We start from the raw sequence: 26,552 nt of genomic DNA, 5'->3' as shown, positions 1-26,552 counted from the left end.
GTAAATGGTATATTTAAGAGGCATGCTCATATGTAGATGAAAGAATGTACCTGTAAGTTTTATGCATTCCTATTATTACTTCTCAAAGTCTTAAAGTATTGTGAAAAAATTCAGATTTTAGACTTCTTTTCTAATGTAAAGTTTAAATCTGCTAGAGGTAGAATAAAACCTCAATTTGTGATTCAAATTGAAGGGAGGTGCAAGACAGCTGCATTAAAGAATCAACAGGAGGGGCTGAAAATAAAAATTATATTTTTAAGTTCCCTCCCCCACCTCCCCCCCTCCCCCCGCCCTGCATTCTCTGAGATCAGTTCACTTCTCTATGCTACTCATCCATACTCTCAGCAGGGTGAAGGAATAAGAAGGGGTAAGTTCCCCTTCTGGAAAATACAGAAGTCCTTTCTCCTAGGTACTTTCATTTGTCTTACTTTCTCTTTGAAGGCCATATGAGAGGAATAAAATTAGTTTGTTTCTTGCTGTCCTATGCACAGCCAGCATGGCTTCCCTAAGGACAAGCCCTCCCTGACCAGTCTAGTGGCCTTGATGGAGTGACTCCATCAGTGGACAAGGGAAGGGTTACAGATGTCATTTATTTGGACTTCCATGAAGTCCCATACAGCACAATTTTCTCTAAACTGGGAGGATATGCATTGGATGAGTGGACTGTCAGACTGTTTGGGGTGACATAATTGCCTTTACCTGAAGGGAGCCTGCACAAAAGATGGAGAGACTACTTACAAGAGCATGTAGTGACATGAGGGAATGACTTCAGATTCAAAGAGAGGTGGTTTAGCTTAGCTATTAGCAAAAGAATTCTCCACTGTGAGGGTGGTAAGGCATTGAAAAGGGTTGCCCAGAGAAGTTGTGAGTGCCACATAACTGGAAATGTTTTAAACATTGGCCTGGTTGGGTGGGGCTCGGAGAAATCGGGTCTAGGGGAAGGTCCCACTGCCCGCATCAGAGAGGCTGGAACTAAATGATATCTAAGGTCCCTTCAAACCCAGGCTGTGATTAAATAAGTCTATGACTCTTGCTGTACTTAGGGCAGCTTGCTGAGATCAGTGCCATCATGTAGAGTGACCATTCCTTCTCCATTTGCCCATGGGGGAACATGTGAGATTTTCCAGATCCTGCCAGGCCTGTGCTGGTGGAGACAAAGGCAGAAATCTGCCCTTCTCAAAGGAGACTTCAAAGCACAACATTATCATAATCCTTCAGTATTCTCTCTAAGATTGCCAGTAAACTGAGACAGAAAAATAACACCCTATTTTGAAAGGATGGACAGAGATGGGATTTTTTCTTCAATCTTTTCACTAATTCTCCATCTGATTTCACAGTGAGAAAACATTTTAAAACCTTTCTTTACAGTGTTGAGGTGAGAGGTCTGTTGCTGTTTTGCTCCCTGAGGCCTCAATTTAATTTTGATTCTTGTCAAATTACGTGTCCTAGCTCTCCCAGTAACAAATATGTCCATGTTCTTGAGCAGGAACTGGTAAGATGTTCTGACAGCTCTTTTGACTAGGAAGAATCCAGCTCAGGACAGTGGTCAGAGTCCCACATCAACAAAAACCACCTTCATCCCTCCCTGAGAGCTGAGAGAGAAAACACTGACAGATCAATTTTTTGACCATGAAATACTGATTTTTCATGCCAGAACATCATCTTTATGTTTTTATAATTTCTACTGACTTCAGAATGCCTCAAGGATTAGCATTCTTTTATGGTTTTAGAGTCAGCCTTCATATCTGAGCAACTCTAGAATGTAGCCATGTGATAGGATCATGCAACTCCAATAAATAGGCATAAATATGTCAATCTCAGTTTTATTTGGTTTAGTGTATAATAGGTAGAGGAAAAAAGTGTGTAAGTAGAATACCATTCTTTATCTGGTAGGTAGAAAAGTAGGTGTAGCTGTGGAGAAGTAGGTGTAGCTGTAGCTAGCTTGTTTCTCATGTGACTTTGACTGCACCTCATGTCTTAGCAGCATCTGAATGTTAATCTCTTTGAATAACAAGCAAATTTGATATAATAAGATAAAGTTCTGCCTTCAACACATCTACCTGAAATGTTTCTGGACCGTCATAATCCTCTGAAGAAATATATAAGGTCATAAAAAGAAGACAAACCTTTATTTTGCTTTAAATTCTGAATTTTGCCTTGAAGAGTGTGGCCTGTTCTTAGCCTACACTGACTGGTAGAATTAGCTGGAAAAATGATCACTGATTAACACATGCAGAGAGAAACTGCCAGGTTGAAATGATGAGTGTCTGCAAAGGGCGTATTTCCTTCAAATGAACAGTGTTCCAAATTTCCTGTGTCCAAAGTGAGTAGTGTGCTAGAGGATGGGAATGAGAACTGGAGCAGGAAGCTGATATTTTGGCATAAAATTCATAAAATAGTGGCTGCCTCTCAGGGTCTTTTCTGGGAGACACTGCTGTCAACTCCCCCATGTCCCCTGGGATCTGGCAACTCACATCTCTAGGACTAGGACATGGAACGGTGCCACTCTGGCTGAGCTGAGATTTCAGTATGAGAGGTGAGCCAGGACTCCTGTATGGAAAGAGCAACGTACTGCTGATCAGCTGAAGGATGTCAGCTGGCAGCCAGCACTGGAGATAACTCAGAGAGAGCAGCATATTGAATCAACTTCCTTTAAATGCTTTGAGAGGAACAGTATCTTTCTCAAAGTTATGCTATGTCTGTTTGAAAAGAAAGCAAAGGAACAGTAAATAGAGGGATTACCTTCTCCAAGCTATCTTCAAATGTATTTAATTTTCACACCTGGAAAGCACAGTTGAAGGCTGTCGTTCTCAGTAGCAGCCTTCTGCCAAGGAGCTCTGGAACATCAAATGTCTCCTTAATGTACCAGATATGCTGCAGGGAGAAAATTGGTTACCTGCTGATTGGCATGACTTCTGATTCATACTTCACAATTGCTTTTCTCTCCTGGCTGAATTTGTTTGAACTATGGGGAAATAAATTGGCCCTGGAATGGAAGTAGTGTAGTGCAAGACAGTCACGGCAACAGAATGTCTCCCCACTACCTCATTTGGCTTCAAGGGTTTGCTGCTGGTTCCCAGGCTCATGAGTGCTGCTGTTAGGAGGCAGAGAGAAGATAAAAGTCACGCACTCAAGTTATGTCCCAGCATGGGCCATTTCTTGTTGTTCTCCAGCTGGTCAAACACAGAGAGATGCAGCTGGTTGGTTCTCTTACTCTTTGTCATGGTGTACCTCCTTCTCTCACTCCATGCAGTTGCTTATTCTTCGTTTACCACAATATTTATAAAATGAAATGAAAATTTCTGTACTTTATCTCTTTCTGAGAAAGTTTCTTGCTTAAATCTGTAACTTAACAGGTTTCCTTACAATGACATTTGGCTTTTAACTGATAAGTCTTTAAAGATATAATTGGTTGGACAAGGTGCTGTTCCCTTCCCATGGACTTTTTTTTAAGTAATTTTTTGTTACCAGTTTCACTTGTTATTTGAGAACTGACTATTTGCTTATGTCTCAAAACAAAACTCCAAGAAATACTGTGATCTTTGAATTTACATCTGGCTGAAATTTGCCTTTGGAAGTTTACTATCAATATGAGATTTGTAGCCAGGGTAGAAATATGCAACAAAGTTCATTTTTGCTGTTGATAAATAAGGTAACAAATGCAAAAAATAGCATAATGAAAAGGTTAAGTTAAAGATTTGATTAAAAACAGAAAGAGACAACTTAAAATCTCAAAACTGTTTTAAAAGTTCCAACTGAAGATTCATCCTTAAAATGCAGTACCTAGAGAGAGCCACACCAGAACAGTAACAGCTTATGCTGGTTCTCTATCAAGTGATAAACTGGTGTTAATATTAAGACAACTATTTAGATAGAGACTTTCTGGAAATGCTTATGCCTTTTAGCTTCAGAAGCCCTCCTAAAGGGTTTGGAGATCATTAATATTTCTAAACCGCTTTAGCACCTTTGAAATTTTTCTCCATTTTAAGCAGTCTTTGCAGTATTAGAGCCTGACGGGTTTAACACGGAAAGTGAATTTATATGTTCCATACTGACCTTCTGCCCAAGGGCCATCATCCATATATATTCCTCTTTATTTCCTAATTGACGCAAATGCTTTTAGTTTTTAGAAAAAATGGGGGAATATCTCCCATCACTGACCCACTGCTTCACTAAAAGGCAGGAAGTGAGGAATGAAGCCAGAGGAGCCATTGGCTTGCTTTAGTCAGAAGGAGGATATGGATGAAGCTAGGAATGCACTTCCAGTCACTGACACTGCCTAATAAAAAGATGACACATGTTGCATTTCCCAGTATTAGTAGGATTCAATTTTGGTATTTAATTTCCTTCAGATTATCTTCAGATAGTATGACTATTACGTTTTCTATCTTCATGATCCTTTTTAATGAAGATTCTTTCAGATTGATTTCTGTTGCCGGTTTGCATGTAAACAGTTTTTGGAGAGCTGTTTATCTAGGCATGTCTTGTTATTAGTCTCTTTATTACCATGTACCATGAAGCTCTGGTGTGCTGATTTAATGTGCAGTAGTTATAAGCATCCTAAGTCACATGGAACTGTTGTGAGTAAATGCCTATAAATAAATATCTCAAGCACATATTTTAAATTAATTTTTGAATTAATGCATTCTAAGAGAGCAGAAACCATCAACTGAGTTAAGGTGAAAAATCTCTTTTGAAATCACTGTTTGAAATTCAAAACTTGCACTATATCTTTCTGTGGCCTAGACAAAGCATCTAAAAGCAAATCGGTAAATGTGGAGGGTAGGGTAGGAGCAGAAGGGAATGACTGTGTCTATTGTTACTATTATCCAGATGAAATTAATTTGTTCAATCAGATTAAGTAAATTCAGAAGCTTAGGTAAAGCATCATTGGCTCTAGAATGTGCTCTTTTGATTGACGTATCTGATCTCTTTTCTCAACTTGAAGATAAATGAGTGACTAGTATTTATAAAGGTCTAAATTGTTAAGCATTTTATAAAAACAATGAAACTTGTTCTAAACGTCCTCTTACATGACAAAAATGAGTTGCTCTACCAAAAGTGTTCTTGTACATAATATTTTTAAGCAGTTGGAAGCAGAACTAGCATTCCTAGGTTTTCTTCTGTGTGGGAATATCTTCCGTAACTTGTTTCACTGACACATTCATGAAGGTTGGGGAACAGAGAATTACAAATTGTTGCTTTAGATATGATGCACAAAACAATTTTAAGGAAGAATCTGGACTAATACGGGAGAACTGAACATCTTAATAATGGGAAAACCTAAGAAAGTACCACTCATTTATTAATTAATGAAGAAAAAAATTGTAAATCTGTGAATATTTCAGACTGTGTGCAAAAGATAGCACATGAAAGGGAAGTGCTACTGTGGATAAATTAGGAAAAAAAAATTTATTATTCCAGCATCATTGGAAGTAAAAATATTTGTACAATAAATTACCACAGGATTATTTTGTTTTAATTAATGTCACAGAAAATACAATTGAAGTTATTCATCCAATCCTAAATTCTTTAAACAGAGATTTGAGCTTCTGTGGAACACATAAACAGATTTAGAAAAAGATGTTCACACTAAAAAAGAAAAAATATCATCTTTTACAGTATGTTTATGAAACTAAATCGTTAGATGATCACAATTCATCAGAAAATCAAACATTAGTTTTTCTATGCAAGCTTCATTTTTTGGGACAGATTTTTTCTTTTGTTTTCAGTAAAAATTTGTTTTCTGTACTTTGCTCAGAGGAAGAGGTAACGTTTTTTTGTAAGTCATATACACACAAAAGCAGCTGGGTATCCAGCTGGTTATTGCTTTAAGTTTTTTTCTCACTGAAGCCCTATATGAAATTCTGTCTATTTTAAAGCTACTATCTACAAATAATACATAGCCCTATTTTTATGGTTCTGTGGTCAGCACAATAGTGACTAACAGAATAGTCACTTTGCCTGATGTCGATAATAAGCAAACAGTGTCCAGAGTAATTAATGTTTGCAGGGACAAGACTTATAAACTGATTTGGATTTGCAGTACATATTCCCTAAGAACAGGTCAGGAAAGAATATCTGATTTATTTTTTTTCAGTAAATAATTCTTGTTGTTATCAGGAGACTCCTAGAATCACGAAAAACAAAGCTATATGAGAAGTAATTAAGTTTTATCATCTCATAACTTGATCGTAAGCTTTACCAGTAAAAGGTCTCCAAGAGAACTGAAGGACAGTTATGCCTCCCATACTTTCTCTCTTAGCCTTCTAGTTCATCATGCAAAAGATGCTTCTGTATCTGTGTATGTATCTTGACCAACACAACCAAATGTTCATTATTTCTGTGTTAATAGTAGTATGATCAAAACATTCCAACTGTTTTTCCTAGCTCAGTTTTCCTATGCTGCCAAGCATAAGGTGCAAGGCATGACAGCATTTGTCCACCTGAAGCACTTATCTTCTCAACAAAATTCAGATGTCAACATGACTCTGTAGCAAATATGGAAGCTTTATGGATTTTTAGAGGTTGCTACCACTCTGTCTCCAAGTTTTTGTAAATACTTAATACTATCTGTGGACATGGGAGATACAGCTTCTCCACTGAGACTGGCACAATCTTAAAGAGGTGAATATAGCTTGTACAAATAGGGACACATAAAATAATGCCAAGAGGATAATTGTATGGTCCATTTTTGTTCTTTTTTGTGATGAGTCCTCAGAGGGTTCCAGTATTCCTTATCCATTTCCTTTGGATGTCTGCACCATCCAGCATTTCATGATCAGTGACTGATGAATGTTCCTCGGGAGTTTTCTTCTAGTTCCTCTCCTGAGTTTACCATAGAGAACCAGACCAAATTTCAGAAGTGTGTCAGCAATGACTGCTGGGCGTAAATTCACTAACTTTTTGTTCTTTCTCTGGCAACATCACTGTTTTGTTTTTGGAGTTTACATCATTAATTTAGCGATACACTCAATAACATCCTCTGAAAACAATTTCCTGACTTAAAAATTGCCCCATCACCTACATAATTAAGATCTTGTTAGTCCACTTGTTTGAAGCAATTTGAGCTTCCACCTTGCACATCCAAAGTGTCCTTATTGGGTACTTCTGGTGTATTTTGGAAGGAGGTATTCTCAAATGTTGATAATAATGAACTGCACAATAAGTTCAAACTTAGCTTATGGGAAACTGCAAGGACAATTCTTGCTCCAGAGAAACATAAAATGTGTAGGAACTAAGGTTTGCTGTCTCTCCAACAACTCCCAAAGTCATACAGTAGGGTTTTCACTCTTCATGATGTTGAAAGTAAAGATGGAGAACAGGCAAAAAGAAAGATATTCTATCCTAGCTATGGCTGCTTTGATTCCCAGTGACTGAACTATGGTTCTTTAGCTGCTGAAAAAACTTGAGACATGGTAAGAAAATCTGGAGCTCCACAAGGCAGGATAGCATACTATATGGCAGATGTAAATAATTCTTGCAGGTGGGAGAGGTGGGTTCAGGTTCTCTCCAATAAGGAAGGTCTACCCTAAGTCATTAAGTCCTGTCTGGCTTTTCCTCTGAGTGTCCAATTCTTTGACCACTTAATGTGACTCACTCAGATTTCTGCTTTCCCTTCAAAATGCATATTTCTTCTACTTTTCCACATCATCTCTGCTTTTATATGTCATTCAATTAAATGTTTATTTGTTTGTTTGCTTTTTGTTTACAGAACTGGCATAAATAAGTACATTGTGAAAGAAATAAAACTTATTTTTAATTGTTCTTCGCTTGGCAACTTTTATGTGTGCCACTCTTTTTATTAGCTAGGAATTACACTTCTGGTAATGTAAAAATAAGAGCAATTGGAAGAGACAAATTTTAACTTTTATATGCCTTCCATATATTGAATATATATGGAATTTCACAGAATGAAACCAGTGATGGCAAATTATCAGGAAAAGTAGTTATGGTATATAAATTTTTTTTTTTTTATTTATTTTTTTTTTTTAGTTAGATAAGAAGGCTTGGAAGGGTTGTATAATAGCTTTGTTTGTTAAAAGCCATTGTAAATGATTCCATCTTTGGGAAAAAGTGTCTTGTCAGTCTCTTCTTTTGTGTTCTTTTCCTCTGCTTCCATTACCCACTTCAAGGCTTTTATTTTCCCTGCTAGGCAAAGTGCCAGGAAGCCAGGGGAGTAAAGCAGGGAAGTTTAGTTTTGCTTCTAGGGTAGTGTCAATGGCTGCTCTGGGAACCAGATGTTTCTGATACTCTGTAATGGTTATGTTCTAAATGGCTTATGTGTCATCTTGTCATCGACTTCATGTCAGAGAGGCACACTTCAAAACAGGAACCGAGGTTGATCACACTTTGCAGGGACCGGAAAATAAGATGAGTAATAAGATCTTAGTCTGCTTTCTTTTCTGATTTTCTATTTCATAATTTTTAGTCAAAATACATGTGTATCTCTACATTGACAGGGTTGCATACTGCTGTGCAAAATACCACCTGTTAGCAATTTATATCTTTGTGACTCATGGAGGAAATATTGTTACATATCAAAAGAAAGAAAACATTATGAAAGAAATGAAATATGGTGTTATATGTAATTTAGGTTTCTCCAAACTATAGATTTTTTTTAGGTTGTTTTTTAAAATGTCTATGATTTTTAAAGCTTGAAAGTAATATTCTTATATAGCTTTCTGTTACTTTGGATTACATATACTACAATGAATATATATTGTTATATTTCTTCATAGATATTTCATTGATCATAATACAGAAGAAGATAGGTATTTCACCATTGATCCTAGTACTGGGACCATTAAGACTGCCAAGATCTTTGACAGAGAGGAGACACCTTGGTACAACATCACAGTGGCCGCTTCTGAGATAGGTAAATAATTTATTTGGCACATAGTATAAAAAATAAAAATTAGAAAGGAAAAAAATCACTCTCAGATTTTAAGAAAGACTACCTTAATAATGTTACATTACATTTCGTTACATTACTTATGTTATGTTACATTATGTTATGTTATGTTATGTTATGTTATGTTCTTTTTAACACCAGTGGGGTTTTAGCTAGTGTGGATAAAGGAAACATTTTGGTGTGTGTGTGTGTGTGAATACTCTAACTCAACAGAACAATTAAACAAAATGTCACATGCCTGTGTGATTCCACCTGTGTAAATCTGCTACATTTCTCTGCATGAGACAGAAGGCTGCTAGCAATACCTGACAATATTTCTAAGCATTCAATGTCTTAAAATCAACAGCTTGTCCCATTTGTGTTTCATAATTCATATGTCTTAGAAGTTGAGATTATTGAGTACTGTCTGAGAAATTAATCTTTCCTTCTTGTGATTAGTACCAACTATTTTAGTGAATTGAATGTTAATTGTATGACAATGTTAATTTATACCTCACAGATGCCTAGTAGTTTCTGATCATGTCTCTGGCCTTTTAACAGGCAAATTTCCAAGTAAAGCTACAATAAATACTTACCTGTGCATTTGAAAGTCCTCTAACTTTGACGAATTTCGATTGCCTTGGATAAGCCCTGCAATGATCAAAAACCATCGGGCTGATTAGTCCGAGACAAACATTTGTACTTTAGGCAAGGAAAGTTTAAAGAACTTTTCAGTTAACCTTGTTATTACAGGGCCTTTATTTTTCCACAGTCAGGTTTTAAGGTTTTAAATCTAAAAAACTCAGACAAGGCAAATGAAGAAAGAAGAGTGCTATCCTAGATTGTTAGATTCAGTCCTCCTAAGCACTATTCATGATAGCATCTTTCAGCGGCAGTGATTTTGATCAAAACTGTAAAATGCTTTTATGTATAATCATTTTCCTTTTTTTTAGGTTTCTGGGTTTTTTGTGATAAAACACAGGTTCTACCTCTAACAAGTTCCACTAACATTATTGACTGCTTTCGTATGTTTTATCTCTAGGTTAAAATTTAATCTGTTCTACCACTACAAAATAAACAGCATAGATGTATTTCATAAGGACAACAAATTGTTTCTTCTTATTGTACCTACATTCACAAAAAAATTGGCATTTTGAGCTAAGTACTTTTCTATAGTAAATAATAAGATCTAGAATTTTATGATTAGGTCTTTGAAAAAGTAAGCACTAACACTCTTTTGTGCTTAACAGTGTTGTCATATATAGAATGTGTTATTTCAATTCAGTGTGAAATAAAATATAATTAAAGCCTAATCATAAACAGGTGCATACTGTTAATTCAAAAAATATTTAAGAGCTGCATTGGAACACTGGAAAAAGGAGTAGTCATGAGTCCTTTTCTAGAAACCATTGAAATGTAATTATTTTCCAGAAAGAAATCTCAGTAGCATAAAACTTATACATAGCTTTCTCCGCATTATTTGTTTCACATAATCAAAAGAGTGCTGGTAGATGTATCATGCTGAGAATAGTATAAAGAAGGAGGATTATGTTTATAACTAAAACAGAATGGAATGAATTATGAGAATTATACTCTTTTTTTTTCTTTGTTTTGTTTTTTTTTTTAGATAGTCGCTTCAAATTCTCTGTTTCAGGTGTAATTTGTTACAGGGAAACAAGATACCTGGTATTTTTGTCCTTTGCACTGCCTTTGTTACTGTTAAAGCTGGGGTTGGAAAAATAAGTAAATCTATATTGTCAGCTGTAGAAACAATTCATTTATGAAAAAAGGAAGAAACACTAGTGAAGAAGAGATGGATGACAGACAGACAGACAGGCAACCTAAAGTACAGACAGCCTTTCCTTGTGTCTACTTCCTCAACTATTTTCTTAGCTTCAGTAATTTGGAAATTACAACACTGTTGTTCTCTCCCAAATCTATTGTGAAAATAATAATTGAATTTATGGTGGAGCAAGGGGCGTATGTTGTGTATGGACAAAGCTCTTCCTTTAAGTGCTGTCTATCCCCTATCTAGTCTTACGGCTTTTGCTTTCAAGAATAAGGTATTGCAGAACTAAGACTAAAGTTGAAATAGTGGTCAAAGGCTATGACCAAAGTGTAATTTAGCTGTTGTGGTGGTATTCCTCAGATATATTTATAGAATATATACATATACATAGATATATATATGTATGTATGTATGTGTGTGTATATATATATGTATGTATATTTATATCTATATAATAGAAGGCTTCTGCAGTTTCTGACATCATTTGCTTGGCAAAGAACAGAGCAGAACCTGCAAGGCCCTTAAAGATTGTATTCCTTCAACAGCAAGAGGTGATCTGTGGGTATAAAGTGTTGATTTTAGTTAGTTTTTTGAAGTGTTTTCTGCTCTTGACTTCATGCTGCATTTCACTGATAGAATTCAGTTTCTACCATCATCCTTTTGGCCACTATTTGTAATCAGGCTTATTTTACATAAATTAAATTTAGAATCGACATTGTATTTCTACCCCCAAATGATACTTCATGCTTCAGCCTTATTCCTTCTGAACCTTTCATAAGACATTTACTTTCACTTTTCATTTTTCTTTGGGATATATACTGTCTTCACTGGTCAAATGTCCTCTTTGAAATCTGAGAAAGTCCTAACACTGTGTGTGAGTAATGCTGATGTAATAATCAGCAGGTTTTTTTCTGTTTGTGCTCTTACTTCTTAAAGCACACCATTACTACAAGAATGGATGGGCATCCTTTTCTTTCTTCAATTTTCTTTTAATTCATTGTTCTTAAACAGCAGCATACAGTGAAGAAGAGTGGAATTTTTGTGTCCAGAAGCATCTACTTTGATTGTTTCAGTGCTGGTACTTCCTGAAATCTCTTTGTGGTATTAGAAAATAAGATGATGAAGTAGTACTATAGTTTATGTTGAAGGATCTAGAGACTGAATCTGGGGCAGAGGGAAAGAGTAATAGTAGTAACACTTTAAAATACAAACTCACATATCATTATTACCATTTAATTGACTTCTTAGAATTCTTTGAAAAAATTACAAAAGACTATTTGAAAGAGGGAGAAGATAGTATTTGCTTGGCTCTAGTAAAAGTTTTTTTAACAAGTCTTTGACAGGAGTAATGATCATAGGAAAGTACAGAGCAAATGCACAATATTTTATAACAGATGTAAGACTGTTTTAGAGGAAAGAAATACAGTCATGGTAATACCAAGAACACAGTCTGTCCCTTTGGAAGTGGAAAAACTCAAGGCTGAGCTATTTTAAGGACTAGCGTAGAATCTGTCAATTAGAATTCATTATAATGATAACACTTGATAGGAAGTGATTCAAATTCCAAAATTACCTCCCTAGCTGGTAAAAATTAAGGAGGATTGAGAGAGATTAATGTAAGAACAAGACACATAGAAGAATGGTCTAGATAAATGAAGGGTCAAGTGCAATGAAAATTGTCTGAAATGGCAGGTGCAAAGGGCTGTAACCAGCAGTCCAAATTGCAGCTGGAGTCCAGTTAGTAGGAATTACCCCGGCTGGCTGATACAGCACTTTAATCTCTTCATTAATGACGTGGTACGTTGAACAGAGTGCTGTCTCAGCCATGCTCACTCTCTCTGCAAATGACACAGAACAGGAGAAATGGCTGATACATCAGACTGTAATGTTGACAACCAGGAGGTTCTCAACAGGCTTGAACTAGAAATGAAGAGAGATTTAGTAACAGGAAATGCGAAGTCCAGCACTTGGAGAGCAATAATCCTGTGCACCAGTTCACATGCAGGGCCAAGTAACAGGTTAGCAGCTTTTGAAAGAAGGATGTGGTGGAAATCCTGGTGGATGAAAGCTGGACATGAGCCAGTGATGTGCCCTTGTGGCAAAGGAAGCCAGTGCCGTTCTGCACTGGTGAGAAAGCCTGTTAGTAGGCTGAGAGTGGTGATCCTTCCCTTCTATACAGCCCTGGTGAGGCCACATGAGGAATGCTTCCAGGTCTGGGCTCCTCAGTACGAAAGAGATACAGACATACTGGACTAAGTCCAATGCAGAGCCATGAAGTCATTAAAACTGGAGTATCTCTCATATGAGAAGAGGCTGAAAAAGCTGGGATTAATTAGCCTGGAGATGTGAAGGCTCAGAAGGAGCTTATCAGTGTGTTTAACTAACTGTTAGGGGGAGTCTAAGAGGTGACTAAAGGTGATCAACATGAGGAAAGACTCATCTGAGTAGAATCCAGTAAAATAACAGTAGGCAATGTGCACAAATTGAAGTACAGAAAATTCCATTTAAACCAAATAAGAAACATGATTTTACTGTGAGATTGATCAAAAATTACGACAGGTCACATTGAGAGGTTGTGGATCCTCTGTCTTGGAGACATTCAGAACCCAACTGGACATGGCCCAGGGCAATATACATTGTAGATCCAGCTTTGAGCAGAGGGGTTAGACATGCGATCTGTGGAGGCACCTTCAAAATCAATGATCCTGTGATTTTTTGATACTGGGAACCATGTTTTTAATGTGGAGGAGAAAATAAAAGAAGAAAACAGAGCAAACTGACTTCTTGATATGTTTTTCAGGTGATGTTAACATCAAAAGATTATTGGAGATCATAAAACACTGGACATTTAAATGGATAATAACTGTGCTTCTAACTAGAAAAGTGATTTTTTAAAGTAAAGTGCTTACATTTTAAAGATCTTAAAGGTACCTTCTACTGGAAAGTTTTTGCATATTTCTCTTATGTAGTTGGTTATCATATCGCTGTGTAGAGTGGATTTCTGGATTTAGATTAGATCATCAAAAGCTTAGGGATAGAGTTGTGGTGCTCCTGAGCGTCTCCAAAATGCTCTGCAGTGGCTGAAAATGGAAAATCAGGCTATCTTCCATTATTTGCTTAAAAGCCCAACTTGAATACAATGGGTGCAAAAAACCTGCGTTTGAAGGGTCAATACAACAGAGCTCCTAATTTGCAAAGCTGTGGAGAGGCTGTATAGAACAGGAGAACTGAAATAATGGTGTTTCATTCCAGGTTCTGTCAGATCCCCCAGACTTAATGAAGTCCTATCAAGAGACAGCAAAAAATGACCATGTGAAAGGATACCGTACATACAGAGGTTTGAAACTGTAATGAATTAGAAATCAAAATACCAAAGAGATATCATTATGCAATTGATTTTACAGAAAAAAAAAAACCAAAACAGAAATCTCCAACGTGTTAAAAAAACATCAAATATTGGGAAAAAACCTTAACCAAACAAATACATTTTCTTTGTTTATACATCTTCTGTACTTACTTTGTCATGCATACTTCTTATATGAACTTCAGGAGAAAAAATACCAAAGTGTTGAGGTAGAGCAGTACTTCCTGGACAAACTATGCAAATACCCTATGTGCTATGGAAAGGATACCAGGAAAAAGTCATTTTTTTTCATTCAAAAAACTACTCAAAGAAAGAACTTTCAGACAGATTTTAATAGACTGCCAACAAACTCAGCTCAGAATTTAAATTTGTGAAAAGTTGGGAAAACTCACAAGAATAAAAGTTCAGAACAGTTATTTTAGAAGACTTATAGTAAAAAAAAATTAAGTGCCTTTTCTAATTATAAGTAGTTTTTTAATAAGTCTTGGTTAGCACAAAAAAATAAAGATACGGTTACATAATTCAGAGGAAAACAGGATTCACAGAGACAACTAATAATATGCAGCAGTGAAATACAAAACCCCTTGAGATGCTGAATAATGAAAGTTCAATAATTACATCAAATAAACCGATAAACAGATAACTATTTTTATAGTGAGGTGTGGTTATCTCTGTTCTTTAAAATCACAGGAATATTGCTACCCTTATTACCATCATTAAACAGCAAGTTATGAGAAGAATTTGACAATTCTTCTTCACATTTTATGTTTCCAGAAAAGAAACTATTAAGATTTAGGTAGGGTATTAAAAGATATTACTCTTGATAGCACTAAATGGGACTGTCATATGGAGAAGGGTAACTGAAGGTAGAGGAGAGATATAAAATATAAAAAGTATTTCTGTTAATGCTTTAAAGAGGCAAGCTGATTTATTTTACAAAAAGTGAAATCAAAAGACAAAAATACACAATTGATTTTGGTTTATTTTGAAACACATGAAGGAAACATATGCATTGCCGGAAGGAAAAAAATCCTTGGAGGAATAGCTTCCTAGCATACAATACTAAAAGAAAAGAACAAGAATTTGTGCCAATTTGTTTTCTCATTTTAAATTTTTCCACATAACCAAGAATAATTCTAATAGCTTGTGTCAAATAATTAGTTTTTAGAAAATGTTTTCTTTAAAATATCTTTAAGAAAGTAATCTAAATCAGAACAAAATGCTGTTGCAGTTTTATAAACTACTAACCATTTGTATCTGGTGGACAGGAGCATGATTGTTTAATTCCACTGAGTCTGTTGCTAGATTTCAGCTTTTCTTTGAAATTATTTTTTTCTTAAAATAAATATAAAATGTCCCCATAGTGATTTTGGGTCTCAGCTTTTTCTTCAAAACTAATATTTTTTGTACTAATAGAGAATAGACTTAAAAAAATAAAATTGACTACTTTTTTTTAAATATTAGAGGGAAATATTGTCTTTTGCATTGTTTTTTATATTTCTGATTATCTCTGTAGGTATTGTACAGAAAAAGAAATAAAATTGTTATCATAAACCCTGCCTTCACCAAGGGAAAAAAAAATCACATTCATCCTTTATCTTTGACTTCACTTGCATCCTACTTGCTAGCTCAGTTTCTGAAGGACTTTTGGTATTGGTAACATATACTTTATTTTTCCAAGAAACAGAATCTGTCACAAAAGTATTTTCCTAAATGTGAAAGAGATTAAAGTAGATTGTAAAAACAACTGCAGGCTCTGAGTTTTGAGACTGTATTGGTCTTGATGTAGTGACAATGACCTGGATGTCTGCTATCTTTTTACAGGTGAGAGCTGGACACAGTACTGGTATTCTGTCCAAACTTACCAATGATACACAGTTTCAGCCTTGGCAAGCTAATGCATCACAACAATATGAATTTATAGCACCATATAATCACTAAGGTTGGAAAAGACTTCTAGGATCATTGAATCCAACCATTTAGCCAGGAGAAAAAGAGGCTCAGGGAAGATGTTATTGCTCTCTACCCCTGCCTCAGAAGAGGTTGCAGCAAGGTGGGGGTTGGCCTCTTCTACCAAGTAACAAGAGAAAGAACAAGAGGAAATGGTTTAAAGTTGTACCAGGGGAGATTTTATCTTGATATTAGTAAAAAATTCTTCATTGACAGGGTAGTCAGGCATTGGAACAAACTTCCCAGAGAAGTGGTGGAATAACAATTCCTGGAAGTGTGCAAAACTCATGTGGATGTAGCAATATGTGCTGTTCTTTTAAATGTGCTTATCAATGCAATAAGGAAAGCCTACAGAAAAGCTATTTTAAATATCCAACAGCTGTTGAAAGGCAGTTAATTCTCCATCCAGTTCAAGAAATTATGTTTCTAAGTCCAATTTCAATGCTTATTCCCCATTTATATTGGCTAGTCATTGGCTTCTAAGCATGTTGAATTTTCTTCTCCCATTTCTTTGGGAAAAGCTATGATGAAGACATTCCTACATTATCATCTGAAAATGGGGTAGGGTATGGTTCTTCATAGCTACTAAGATTGGGCCCCAGAAAGGGGATAGAACTTGGAATCATATGGCATTTATTTCCCCATTTGAAGCTTTGTGTCAGAAATCTCAAAATGGACATTTCTGGCCATAGAATCAGTATGTTTTGTGCCCTGTTCTAATCAGGCAGTCAACACCAACAGCATCTGTGAGAATTTTGCTTGCATTAAGGCAAGAGAGGGTTTCCAACTTGAAAGCTCTAAATGTTTTTGGTCTACTGCAGTGCTATGATTATTACTATTGCTTCTGTAGTTGCTGCTGCTATCACTACTTCTGTGACAAAGGAGAAGTGAGCAGTGACTTCATCATTGTGTTCATCAGTAAAAAGTTAAATTTTGCTGAGAAAAAAATAAAAATATTTACTATCCATCTTCAGGTAACATTTAGAAGAACCAACTTCCTCAAAAAAGAAGACTGGAACATTACACTTATTCTTAGATTCTGCATAATTTTCTCCCTGCCAGAAAATTTAGTTTATCACATATATACCATCCTGAATTAAAACCAGTAATTTATTAATATTGCCAGTCTCATTTGCATGTTGGACATTATTTCATCACTTTAGCTTTGTTTCGGTAGTATATTTTATCCTTCCTAGATCTATATTTATTCTTCTAATTTGTTAAAACAAATCTTTCTAAGGGAAATGTGATGAGTCCTTTGTACTTCTCTTTAAAAAGTAAAGGTATAGAGAGCTAGTTGAACTTCCTAAGTATTGGTTTGCATTGTAAGGTCTTGAAAAGATGTCAAAATGGGCTTATATAGTAAACAGTTACGAACCATTCTACCATTAGCCAACTTTAAAAAAAATAAATAAAAAACCAAGAAAACAAAACAAGCAAAAAGCAAATAAACCCACAAAAGATTGTTGTTGTCAGGACTTCTATTCTGAAAGTCATTCAGGTAGAATTTTTTTTCATTAAGTCTATAGGAATTTTGTTAGGGTGGAAAGAAACAGACATCAGTAACTATATTAAAAAAAATCTTTCTTCTTAAATAGGGGTTTTAAACTTTGCTCACAGGAACTATTAGAAGAGAAGATTCAAGGCTTCACATTGGCTGTTAATTGGGTCTTCCTTATATTTAGAGTGGACTTGCCAATGGAAAATCTGATAATGCAATTGATTTACTTTGCAGGCAGATGTTTAGTATTCTGGAAGAAGAACCATTTATTCTGGGAAAGGTCTCAAGAAATAAGAAAGTAAGTCCCCAGCAAAGGTGAATCAGAGCAATGTTTCTGCTTCAGTTGCTCCTTAAAACAGAGAGCATTCACTTCGAAAAATGTACTCTTGAGGCATAATGCTAATAGGACACAATATTTTATAATGCACAGGCCTGAAAGGTATGTCAGCACTGATTATCTTAAAACTGGAAATCTGCCAAACTGCAGCAAGAAATTTGTCTAATTAAGAAAAATGTACTATTAAAGTGCCAGTTATTAGAGATTGGTTTGGAGATTGCAGGTGAATCGTGTTCTTGATAAAGACTGGAATATATGTTGATTCTCAAAATCAAAACTTAAAAAAAGGCAAAAAAATCCTTGTACTTCCTTCAATTCCTTCTCATTCTCTTTCCCCATTATAAACTGTTCTGTTGCCTTTCATGCAAATTTATGCTGTATGCACACTGTTCAAGACTGTTTTGGCAAGTGGTGTTAATACCGTACCATTAGCATTTTGTATTGAGTAACCTGTCAGTATGGAAATTTGCCTGCAAATGTCAGTGATCCCATGAGGTACCGGATTCCAGAGAGCTACTAATATTACCTTGTGCATAAATAGCTCTTTCGAACTGATGAGGTATTTATAAATTCTTCGTACTGCAAAACAGCTGCAGAAGAAATAAAGGTAAACTTTCTGAATCTCTATAAAATCTCTCTGTAAAGCTACTGCAAATCTGACTAACTAAGATTGCTCCAGGTAGTAGTGACAGGCATACAACAGGACAAACTCAGGGTGAGGCAAAAAGGTCTGCAGTACTCTACTGAAACAAAAGTATTTAACTCTTTTTGTTATGCACTGGAATAAAAAGTTTGATTTTTTTTCTTCCCCAATAACTATTCCAAACATGCCAAGCCTACAGAGCAGTCCTTTATCTGTGATACCCACTGCCCTGTGCTCTCTCTGCTTTTTTCCTCCCTTCCTCTTAGATGTAATTATTATGCCCTCTTGTACCTTTGAAGATGGCCCTGCTTTGAGCTGGAAACAGGACCAGTGACCTCTAGATGTCCTCTTCAACTAAGATTTTTCAGTGATCCTGTGATTATGTGATAACCACAACTTCTGTTGCCTTCTTGATGAAACTCTTCTAGATTTTCTGCAGTATTAAGATGTTCAAATTCTTCGTTACAGCTTATGATTCTCCTCAAAAATTATTACTCTTTAACCCTTTACAGTAATCCCTGCTTTGTAGCTCATTATGCTTTATGTACTCTCTATGTGCATTGTGGCCTTCCTTTCATTTATACCGTTTTCTAATTCACATACCTTAAAAATTAGGTTAAAGAACCTCCCCAATAAAGCCTCAAAACCAAAGCTTCTTTGAGCCATAGATATCATATTCTTTAATTACAGAAATTTTTTAATTTGTCTGGTTAGGTAGACAGAAGATATTACCTAAATGGGTTGCAGGCTACATTTAAGTGAGCAGTAACAAATGTTAAATCTATACTGTCCGTGCTGTTCTGCCCAGTCTTTTGACCTACCTCCAGGAAAGGAACAAACACCTTTCTGTATTAATACTCATACTGCAGATGTTCTCCTGGAGAGAAGATTTCTTCCTTCAGAAAAACAGCAATGATAGATAAATGGCTCCCGTCTTCCAAATACTTAGTGGACAGCCAAGTTTCATTCTTTCCTCACTTACATATCCCTACCATTTTAACTTTCCTCAAATTTTTCTACTCATGGTGTTTTTTAGATGGCAACAGAAAGCCTCATTCTTGCTAGTCTCTTAGTTTACTGACACGGTACCAGATTTTCCCCAGCCAGCTCCGGGCACCGAGCCAAGAGCGGGCTGCTCCTGGAAAGCAGAGTGGTTTAGGGCTTATGCCCTACGGCACTGGCTGTCCAGCATTGAGGGCAGGAGCAAGGACGAGGGAGAGGTCTTCCATGTGGCTTCCAAAAGGGATTTATTCTTTTGAAGATTCCAGGGATGGAAGACAGAAGTTACAGGGTTACAGCAACTTATATATGGAGGAGGAGCAAGGGGCGTGTACAAACAATAACCCAATAGGGAAGACTTAGGGGAGGAGCACAAGGCAGGGTTACATAATATATAAACCAATGGGGAACAGCAGGGGTGGAGAGTGGGACACATGGGCCAATGGGGCTCGGAGGAATAGGAATTCCAAAGGGTGCAGTCCGGGCAGGAGGTTGGCACATGGGAGGATTGACAACTTAATGGGAGGGGGAGCAGGGAACATTCAGGAACAAGGGGCAGGTATCCGGGTGGATTGGCAACCGGGGCAGGAGGGAACAACTGGGACTAAAACTGGGACTAAACTATTAACAAAGGGGGGTACAATTTAACAATACAGAAGGTAATTGAATCAAATGCACCACAATAATTTACATATTACAAAGATATTCATAGATTCAGGGTAAAGTAGAAAAAAGCACTCAAGGAAAATTTCAGCAAGGTAGTGGAATTTGCAAACCTATAAATACCTTCTGACATTCTAATTTCTAATGCTACTGGTAATTTGGAATAGCATTCCTCTGCCAGTTTAGTCTTTTGTTGCTTTTCTATCTCTTTTCTAGTAACATTTTATTGGGGGATGATTGACTAAGTTTCAAAAGTGAATTGAAATCATCATAAGAAAATCCACATGTTAGTTAAGAGAATGTGAAAAATCTGTGGGAACTTCTAAGACCTCAATGCTTTGGCTAGTATCTTATGTGAAAACAGAAAAAGAGAGATCTCTCCATTTGTAAAATAATTTCAACATTCTCAAATATTCTTTCCTTTTAAGCCTACATCACTGGTGATTTTAAAGCCAAGTATGCGTCTCATCAAAGCTTTACAGAATTCTGAGCAGAGATCATTCAAGGTGTGACAAATATAAGGAATTTTACAAATTACCCTTCTTAACAGAAACATGGCAGGGATTAATTATGATCAAAAAATAGCCATGGTGAATGAAGTTTTCACCACGAATAACCTTGGACTACTGATGTTTCTATCTCTTTTTTTTCTGTTTTTTTCTTCTCATGAGCACATACAGGGACATGAACTTTTAAAATGTTGATCTATAATACCCCATTCTTCCATTTTATTCCATTTGAAAGACCGACTTTACTGTCTTCTACTGATAGTCTCATTTAGTTGGTGAATGTAAGATGAAGTTTGTCATCCTACTGATTGATACTTGTACAGACTCCAGAAGGCATGTATTAGATAATTATAAAAAGTTTAAATACATAATTCTTTCAACAAAATGAAATTACCTTAGTACTTAGAAGTAAAAACAAGGGTGTTACAGACTGAAAGGAATTGTGGGGTTTGGTTGGTTTTTTTGGTTTTATTTCCATTTTATCATGGAAAGTCTATTCTTACTGAAAGAATTCTATTTATTGTGCTTTTTTGAGGGTGTAATCTTTCTGAGGGTGAGCTCTCATGAAAGTACAGATCATAGCCTAAGGCACTGGTACTTAAATATTGTTTTCATTTTGCAAAAAATAGACTCTCTTCTGCTAAACTTTCTTTCTTTTCTTCTGCTTAAGCCACACTCACTAACTGCTGTGTGAAATACCATAGTAACTTGTGAGAAACCAGAACTCCAGCTTGGGAAAAGTTTATATATACCTATGCCTTTTATTATTATATTTGCATTTTATTTCTAAGCTCTTTAAGGAATTGTGAAAAAGAAAAATGCTTCAATATTTTTTGTATTAGATTTAATTGAATATTGTGATAACAGTTTAACACTCATTACCAAGAAATTGATCATTTCTTAGCATACAGTGTGGCAGTATACGTCCAGCAGCTTCCTCACACTTCAAATCCAGAGTAGCTTGTATTTGATTTAAGTGACTTAAGACTCATACTTTCCATACTTTCCATTCTTTTTGATTGTTTTTTTTTTAAAACAGTTAATGAAGCACAACAAATATCTTTTAGTATGCTGTTAACTAAATTTCTGTAGCTGCATCCAGTTTTCATCTTGTTATTGAGTTAATAAACTGCTTTTAAATTGAGGATGACATGAAATATTGAGTATTTCAAAAAGCTTAATACCATTCTGTGTGATTTACAGACAACCCTGGGCTAGTGAGCCACGTTCCAGTTGGTGTTAGAATCCTGGATGTCAATGACAATCCTCCCGAGCTTGCCAGAGATTATGATGTAGTCGTCTGTGAAAATACAAAGCCTGGTCAGGTAACTCTCGCACCTATATTTCTTCCAATGATAAAAAACAATTACTCTGTTTACATATGTCAGAAGTTTGGAACATGTTATAATTCTTTCCAACTTCATTTTAGCATTTGACATTTGATTGAAATTTTAATTGTATTAAGCAAAAGGGAGAAAATATTGGCATTTGTTCAATATCTCTTTCTTGTTACTGCAAAAGAAGTAGTCAAGCTATCTTCTGTAAAAATAGGTAAAACATTAATCCTGTCAGATAAGGGATAGAATTTGACAAGCCTCTATCCTGAACAAAGTGAATGAAGCAGATTTAACGTCTCTCATCCAAGTGCCAGATAGTAGCAGTGTTTCAAATGCAGCTCACTGAAATGGTTGGTGAGCATGGCTCACATCCTCACTCTTTGCTTGTTGGTTACCCTCGTCTATAAAGGGTCATCAGACAACAGATCTTGAATGAGTTTTTCACAACTATGAGCGTGGGGAGGGCCAGAACTGCGAATGTATAGCTGAATCATATTCCAGCCACTGCTCCTCTGATTGATGCACATCATTGCAGCCCAGGGTTTGACAACTTTTCCAAGTTTGCTTTTCTGGATAGATTGAGTTTTACCCACAACACTGTGTTTGTTTTGCATCATTGCACAGGTTGTATGTTTCAATTATGAGTTCATATCCTTCCTGAGGAATATATTACTAGTAATATGTTGTAGTTCACAAGCTCAGGACCATGTCCAGAGAAGCCACAAGGTTCTGGGGACCAGCATGGAACACCAACGAGACGGGCTACTGTCCATGAAACCGTTTATTCAGCATGGGAACAAACTCAGATCCAGAACAGAGAGCCCCAAACAGAGGCAGAGCAGGGGTTTGTGAGGGACAGAAGTCTTGAGGGTCTCCACCCTTGAGGGTGGAGTTCAGGGTCAGGGACCACTAGAAGCACAACAAGGGAGAAATCCCCAGGGACTCAAACCCAATCAGAACTCCTGGGCTGCCCTTCATAAGGGGTTTGGAGTGGGACAATGCTTATCTGATAGTAACTCTTTGCCTCCCCAAGGCATGTCACAACAGTAATAACAATATTTAATCAAATCCTTAAAAAGAGTGCATACAAATGCATAGCGACATATTTCTGTTTTTAAAGCTGAGACTATAAAAATTCCATACATCATCTGACTGTAGCCTGAGAAAAGTTATCTTCACTCTACCAGTAGCCAAAAACTGGCACAAAAAGCATCGTATAAGAACATGGCAAGTGTGTGTGGTACTTACCACAGACTTCCCTGGTATCGGATCATTTTCAGGTCATCTCCTGATCTAAATGTGATTTGTGTATTTTTTAATAATCCTTTAATAACCATCTTATATGAGCTTAACGTTTCCAACAAAAGATATAAAATTTTGTATCTGCTACCTCATGCACCAAGGAATTTTGTAGCTTAATTGCATGCTTCAATAAAACCTTTTTTTTTTTGTTTTTTCAAGCTTTCTATACTGTCTTCAATCAATATTTACCTGTTCTCTTGGGAGAGAAAGAGGGAGTGCAGTTGATTTCTATTTATTATCTCTGTGACATGCATAAATCTCTAGCACATTGTCCTTTAGCTGTCTTGTCCAGACTGAGTCAGTCCTACTTAACTGGGGCAGTCAGTGATAAAGCCCTTCCAGACTTTTGATCACTCATCTTTTCTTCCTTTAAACTTTTTCCAATTCTACTCACCTTGAGATAGAATCGAGATTCAAGATGCAGGTATGCAGTGGTTTATAATTCTTAAAATAGTTTATGCTTCATAGTATATGATGATCTCTGCTTTGATCTTTAGTACTTTCATAGCAGTTTCTAAGAATGACTTTGCTTTTTAACCACTAGGAAGCATGGGATGCAAAAAAACTATGCCTGCCATAACACCAATATCATTAAAGTTAATAGTCAGATCAGAGATCATCATCATGGGTATTAAGTTAAGACTTTATGTATAATGAATTTCATTTGTCTTTGTATTGCTGGGCAACTGAGTATTGGAAGGTCTTTAATGTCAGCCCTTCCTCATTTCTTTTTTGAACAATTCAATATCATAAGTAGATTTGTTGGGCTGATAATCATACTCTTGGTAAGACATTTATTATTACACTGATCAATAAGCAGCCCAGCATAAGTAGGAAATCACTGTGGATTTCTCTCCTTGTGTAATATACAATTCACAGAAGACATCCTATTTCCTGTTTTTAGAACAATTATGTGTGCAAGGACCTTCCCTCTTATCTAATGACTGTATGTGTATAGTGCTATTATTGAGACACTGGAAAATCCAAGTAGGTCTGTCAACTGAATATCTCTTATTAAATTATTTTTAAAGTAAAAATAATGTTCTGAGAACCTCATATAAAGGCAAATATAGAAGAATTAGAACTGGAAAAAAAACTAATGTAAGAAAAAATCTCTTTTAAGCATTAGTTGCACCAGATTTCAACTTTTTCTGATATTTTTAAAATTATATAATTTAGCAATAAATGTTAAATTCTTATAACCAATAATAAGGTAAAGGATGCAGTGAAGCTATCTCAGAAATAGTCCTTACTGGGCCTGCTGAGGCTGTTATTTCTGGTAAGTAGCTAACATTTTGTATCAAAGTTTTAATTCTCCAATAGTCGTTTTACAAATGATAATTTATGGGCAAGATCTTTAAGGGATACAATAGCATTTTCTCAATGTTTCGGTCAGCCTTGTACTTTTCCGTGAGCTACTGTTGCTCATGTGAATGACTCCTGACCTCAGCAAGACTGCAGTTCAGTACCGGAGATTAGTGGCACCGTGAGGGACTCTGCAAGCTTAGTTTAATACCAAAGGCTTTACCACCTTGATGGTGTATTCTTCAACTAACAGGACTTAGTTACGTATGTGTTATGAACTATTTATTTGCATTTGGAATAAGGTTCCAAAAAAATTGCAACACTAAGCAAAAGCCAAAAGAAAACACAAAAGGACCGTGTCTTTTGCTCAGATGTTGCCATCTAGTCTAAGGAAAGAAAAAAGTAAATGGTCTTCAACAAATATTAGGGAGGGGAAAATAAAGTGATTGCAGAAAAAGTGTTCCATTTGCTATAAAAGGGGTCTCAGCTGGATGATTCTGAATGTACTGTGTACATTTCAGGTGTACTGAAAAGACAGTATAATTTTGAGTTATCCACATCCTGTGAGAATGTTTCATAAGATCTATGCCTAAATAACAAATTCTGTACTGCTGGAGACTTGCTTGACTTGGGTTTCCATGTTGCACTGTCCCGTAAGATTCATTATTTCCTTTCTCAGCACATCTGTTATTAATATATCCATATGTGTGAGATAAACTAACCAGTAGATAGTCATTGAAAGACTTTTTCTGTTTGCTTGTTTATTATCAGAAGACCCTTCTGTGAAATCACTGTATCATCTAATTGCAGAGCCTGTCTCCTGATGTTTTCCCTCCACTGCTCTATTTCTTGAAATAAAATAAAATAAAATAAAAGCTTCAAGTGTTTTCAAGTTTAAATGACCAAACCTAAGGCATGTCAAAAAGAAAATGCTTATGAGAAGATTATAATTTCCATGCTGAAGTGACAGCTTTAGTCAATAATCATACAGTTGAGAATCTAGACAAAGTATCTGCAATAGATTCCAAGTGAAGCCTGGTTGATATTACATATTAAAGTAGATGAAGTAGTTATGATTTTATCTTAGATGACATTTAGAGTTGGGGAATACTGACTTCTCGACATATACTGATTTTGTGAATGACTGTGAAATTTAGCCAATGTAGGAAAATGACGTTTTGCCGTCTTCCAAAAAGGAAATCAATGTTAGCTGGCAAGGAATGCCTCTGCTATGTGTTTGTCATGTGTATATTTGCTTGTTTATTGATTCAGTTCTAAAATGATTCTGAGTAGAATTAACACCTGCTCTCTGTCTTCTTCAATTAGTTCTCCTCAGTTCTTGAAATTCTCTTTTCTCATCGTGTCTTGCCTTTAAAAAAATATCATGACCCTTCAGTTTCATCCTATCAATGTTGTCAGCAGGGCTTTACTGAAGCTGAGATTATGTGTCTACATTTTTATTATAATCAGGTTCTGCAAGGTACATGTTAATGTCTGCTAATAGGCTATTAAGTACTTGGCCAATTAATTAGAAAAGAGTTAATAGTACATTTGGATGTCAAGATGACACATACTGTTGTTTCTCACTGCTAAATGAATGTCTTAGAAATCTTTTCTGAAAATGTGTGAACTTTCTGTTTAAGAACAGGTCTCTAAAGATGCTTTGACATATCCTAGTAAACATACAATATTTATTTTCTATGTGAAAAAGCACAACTGTTATACCATGTGGTGCTATACTTTTTACATACGTTCATGAATTCAGGGAATACTTGAATTTACATGTGTTAAATCAGGGAATATAGACAGTATATTTTGAGTTATAAAGTTAGTCTTAAAACCAAATAATTTTTACACTAGTCATGTGTCACTGAGGCCTTGATCAAAGGTATTTTTGTTGCAGAATTGCATGCTCTTGAAGCAGTGTTGTGTAAAATGTCACTGAATGTTTTAGGAAGTA

The 26,552-nt window shown here is 35.9% G+C and overlaps 1 protein-coding gene across 12 annotated transcripts in view; it reads left to right on the top strand.

Annotated features, from left to right (window-relative positions):
* Positions 1–26,552, top strand: part of CDH18 (cadherin 18) — a 438,213-nt gene that overhangs the window by 392,359 nt on the left and 19,302 nt on the right. For all 12 annotated transcript variants that reach the window (XM_023922139.2, XM_086898493.1, XM_086898437.1 and 9 more), the window contains 2 exons: positions 8,742–8,878; positions 21,852–21,973. In XM_023922139.2, coding sequence (XP_023777907.1) covers positions 8,742–8,878; positions 21,852–21,973 — 259 coding nt within the window. The remainder of the gene's footprint in view (positions 1–8,741; positions 8,879–21,851; positions 21,974–26,552) is intronic.

Source organism: Cyanistes caeruleus, chromosome 1 (genome assembly GCF_971803275.1).
Source record: "Cyanistes caeruleus chromosome 1, bCyaCae1.hap1.1, whole genome shotgun sequence".
In the NCBI taxonomy this organism is placed as follows: Eukaryota; Metazoa; Chordata; class Aves; order Passeriformes; family Paridae; genus Cyanistes; species Cyanistes caeruleus.
This window is presented reverse-complemented; position numbering and strand designations above follow the sequence as displayed.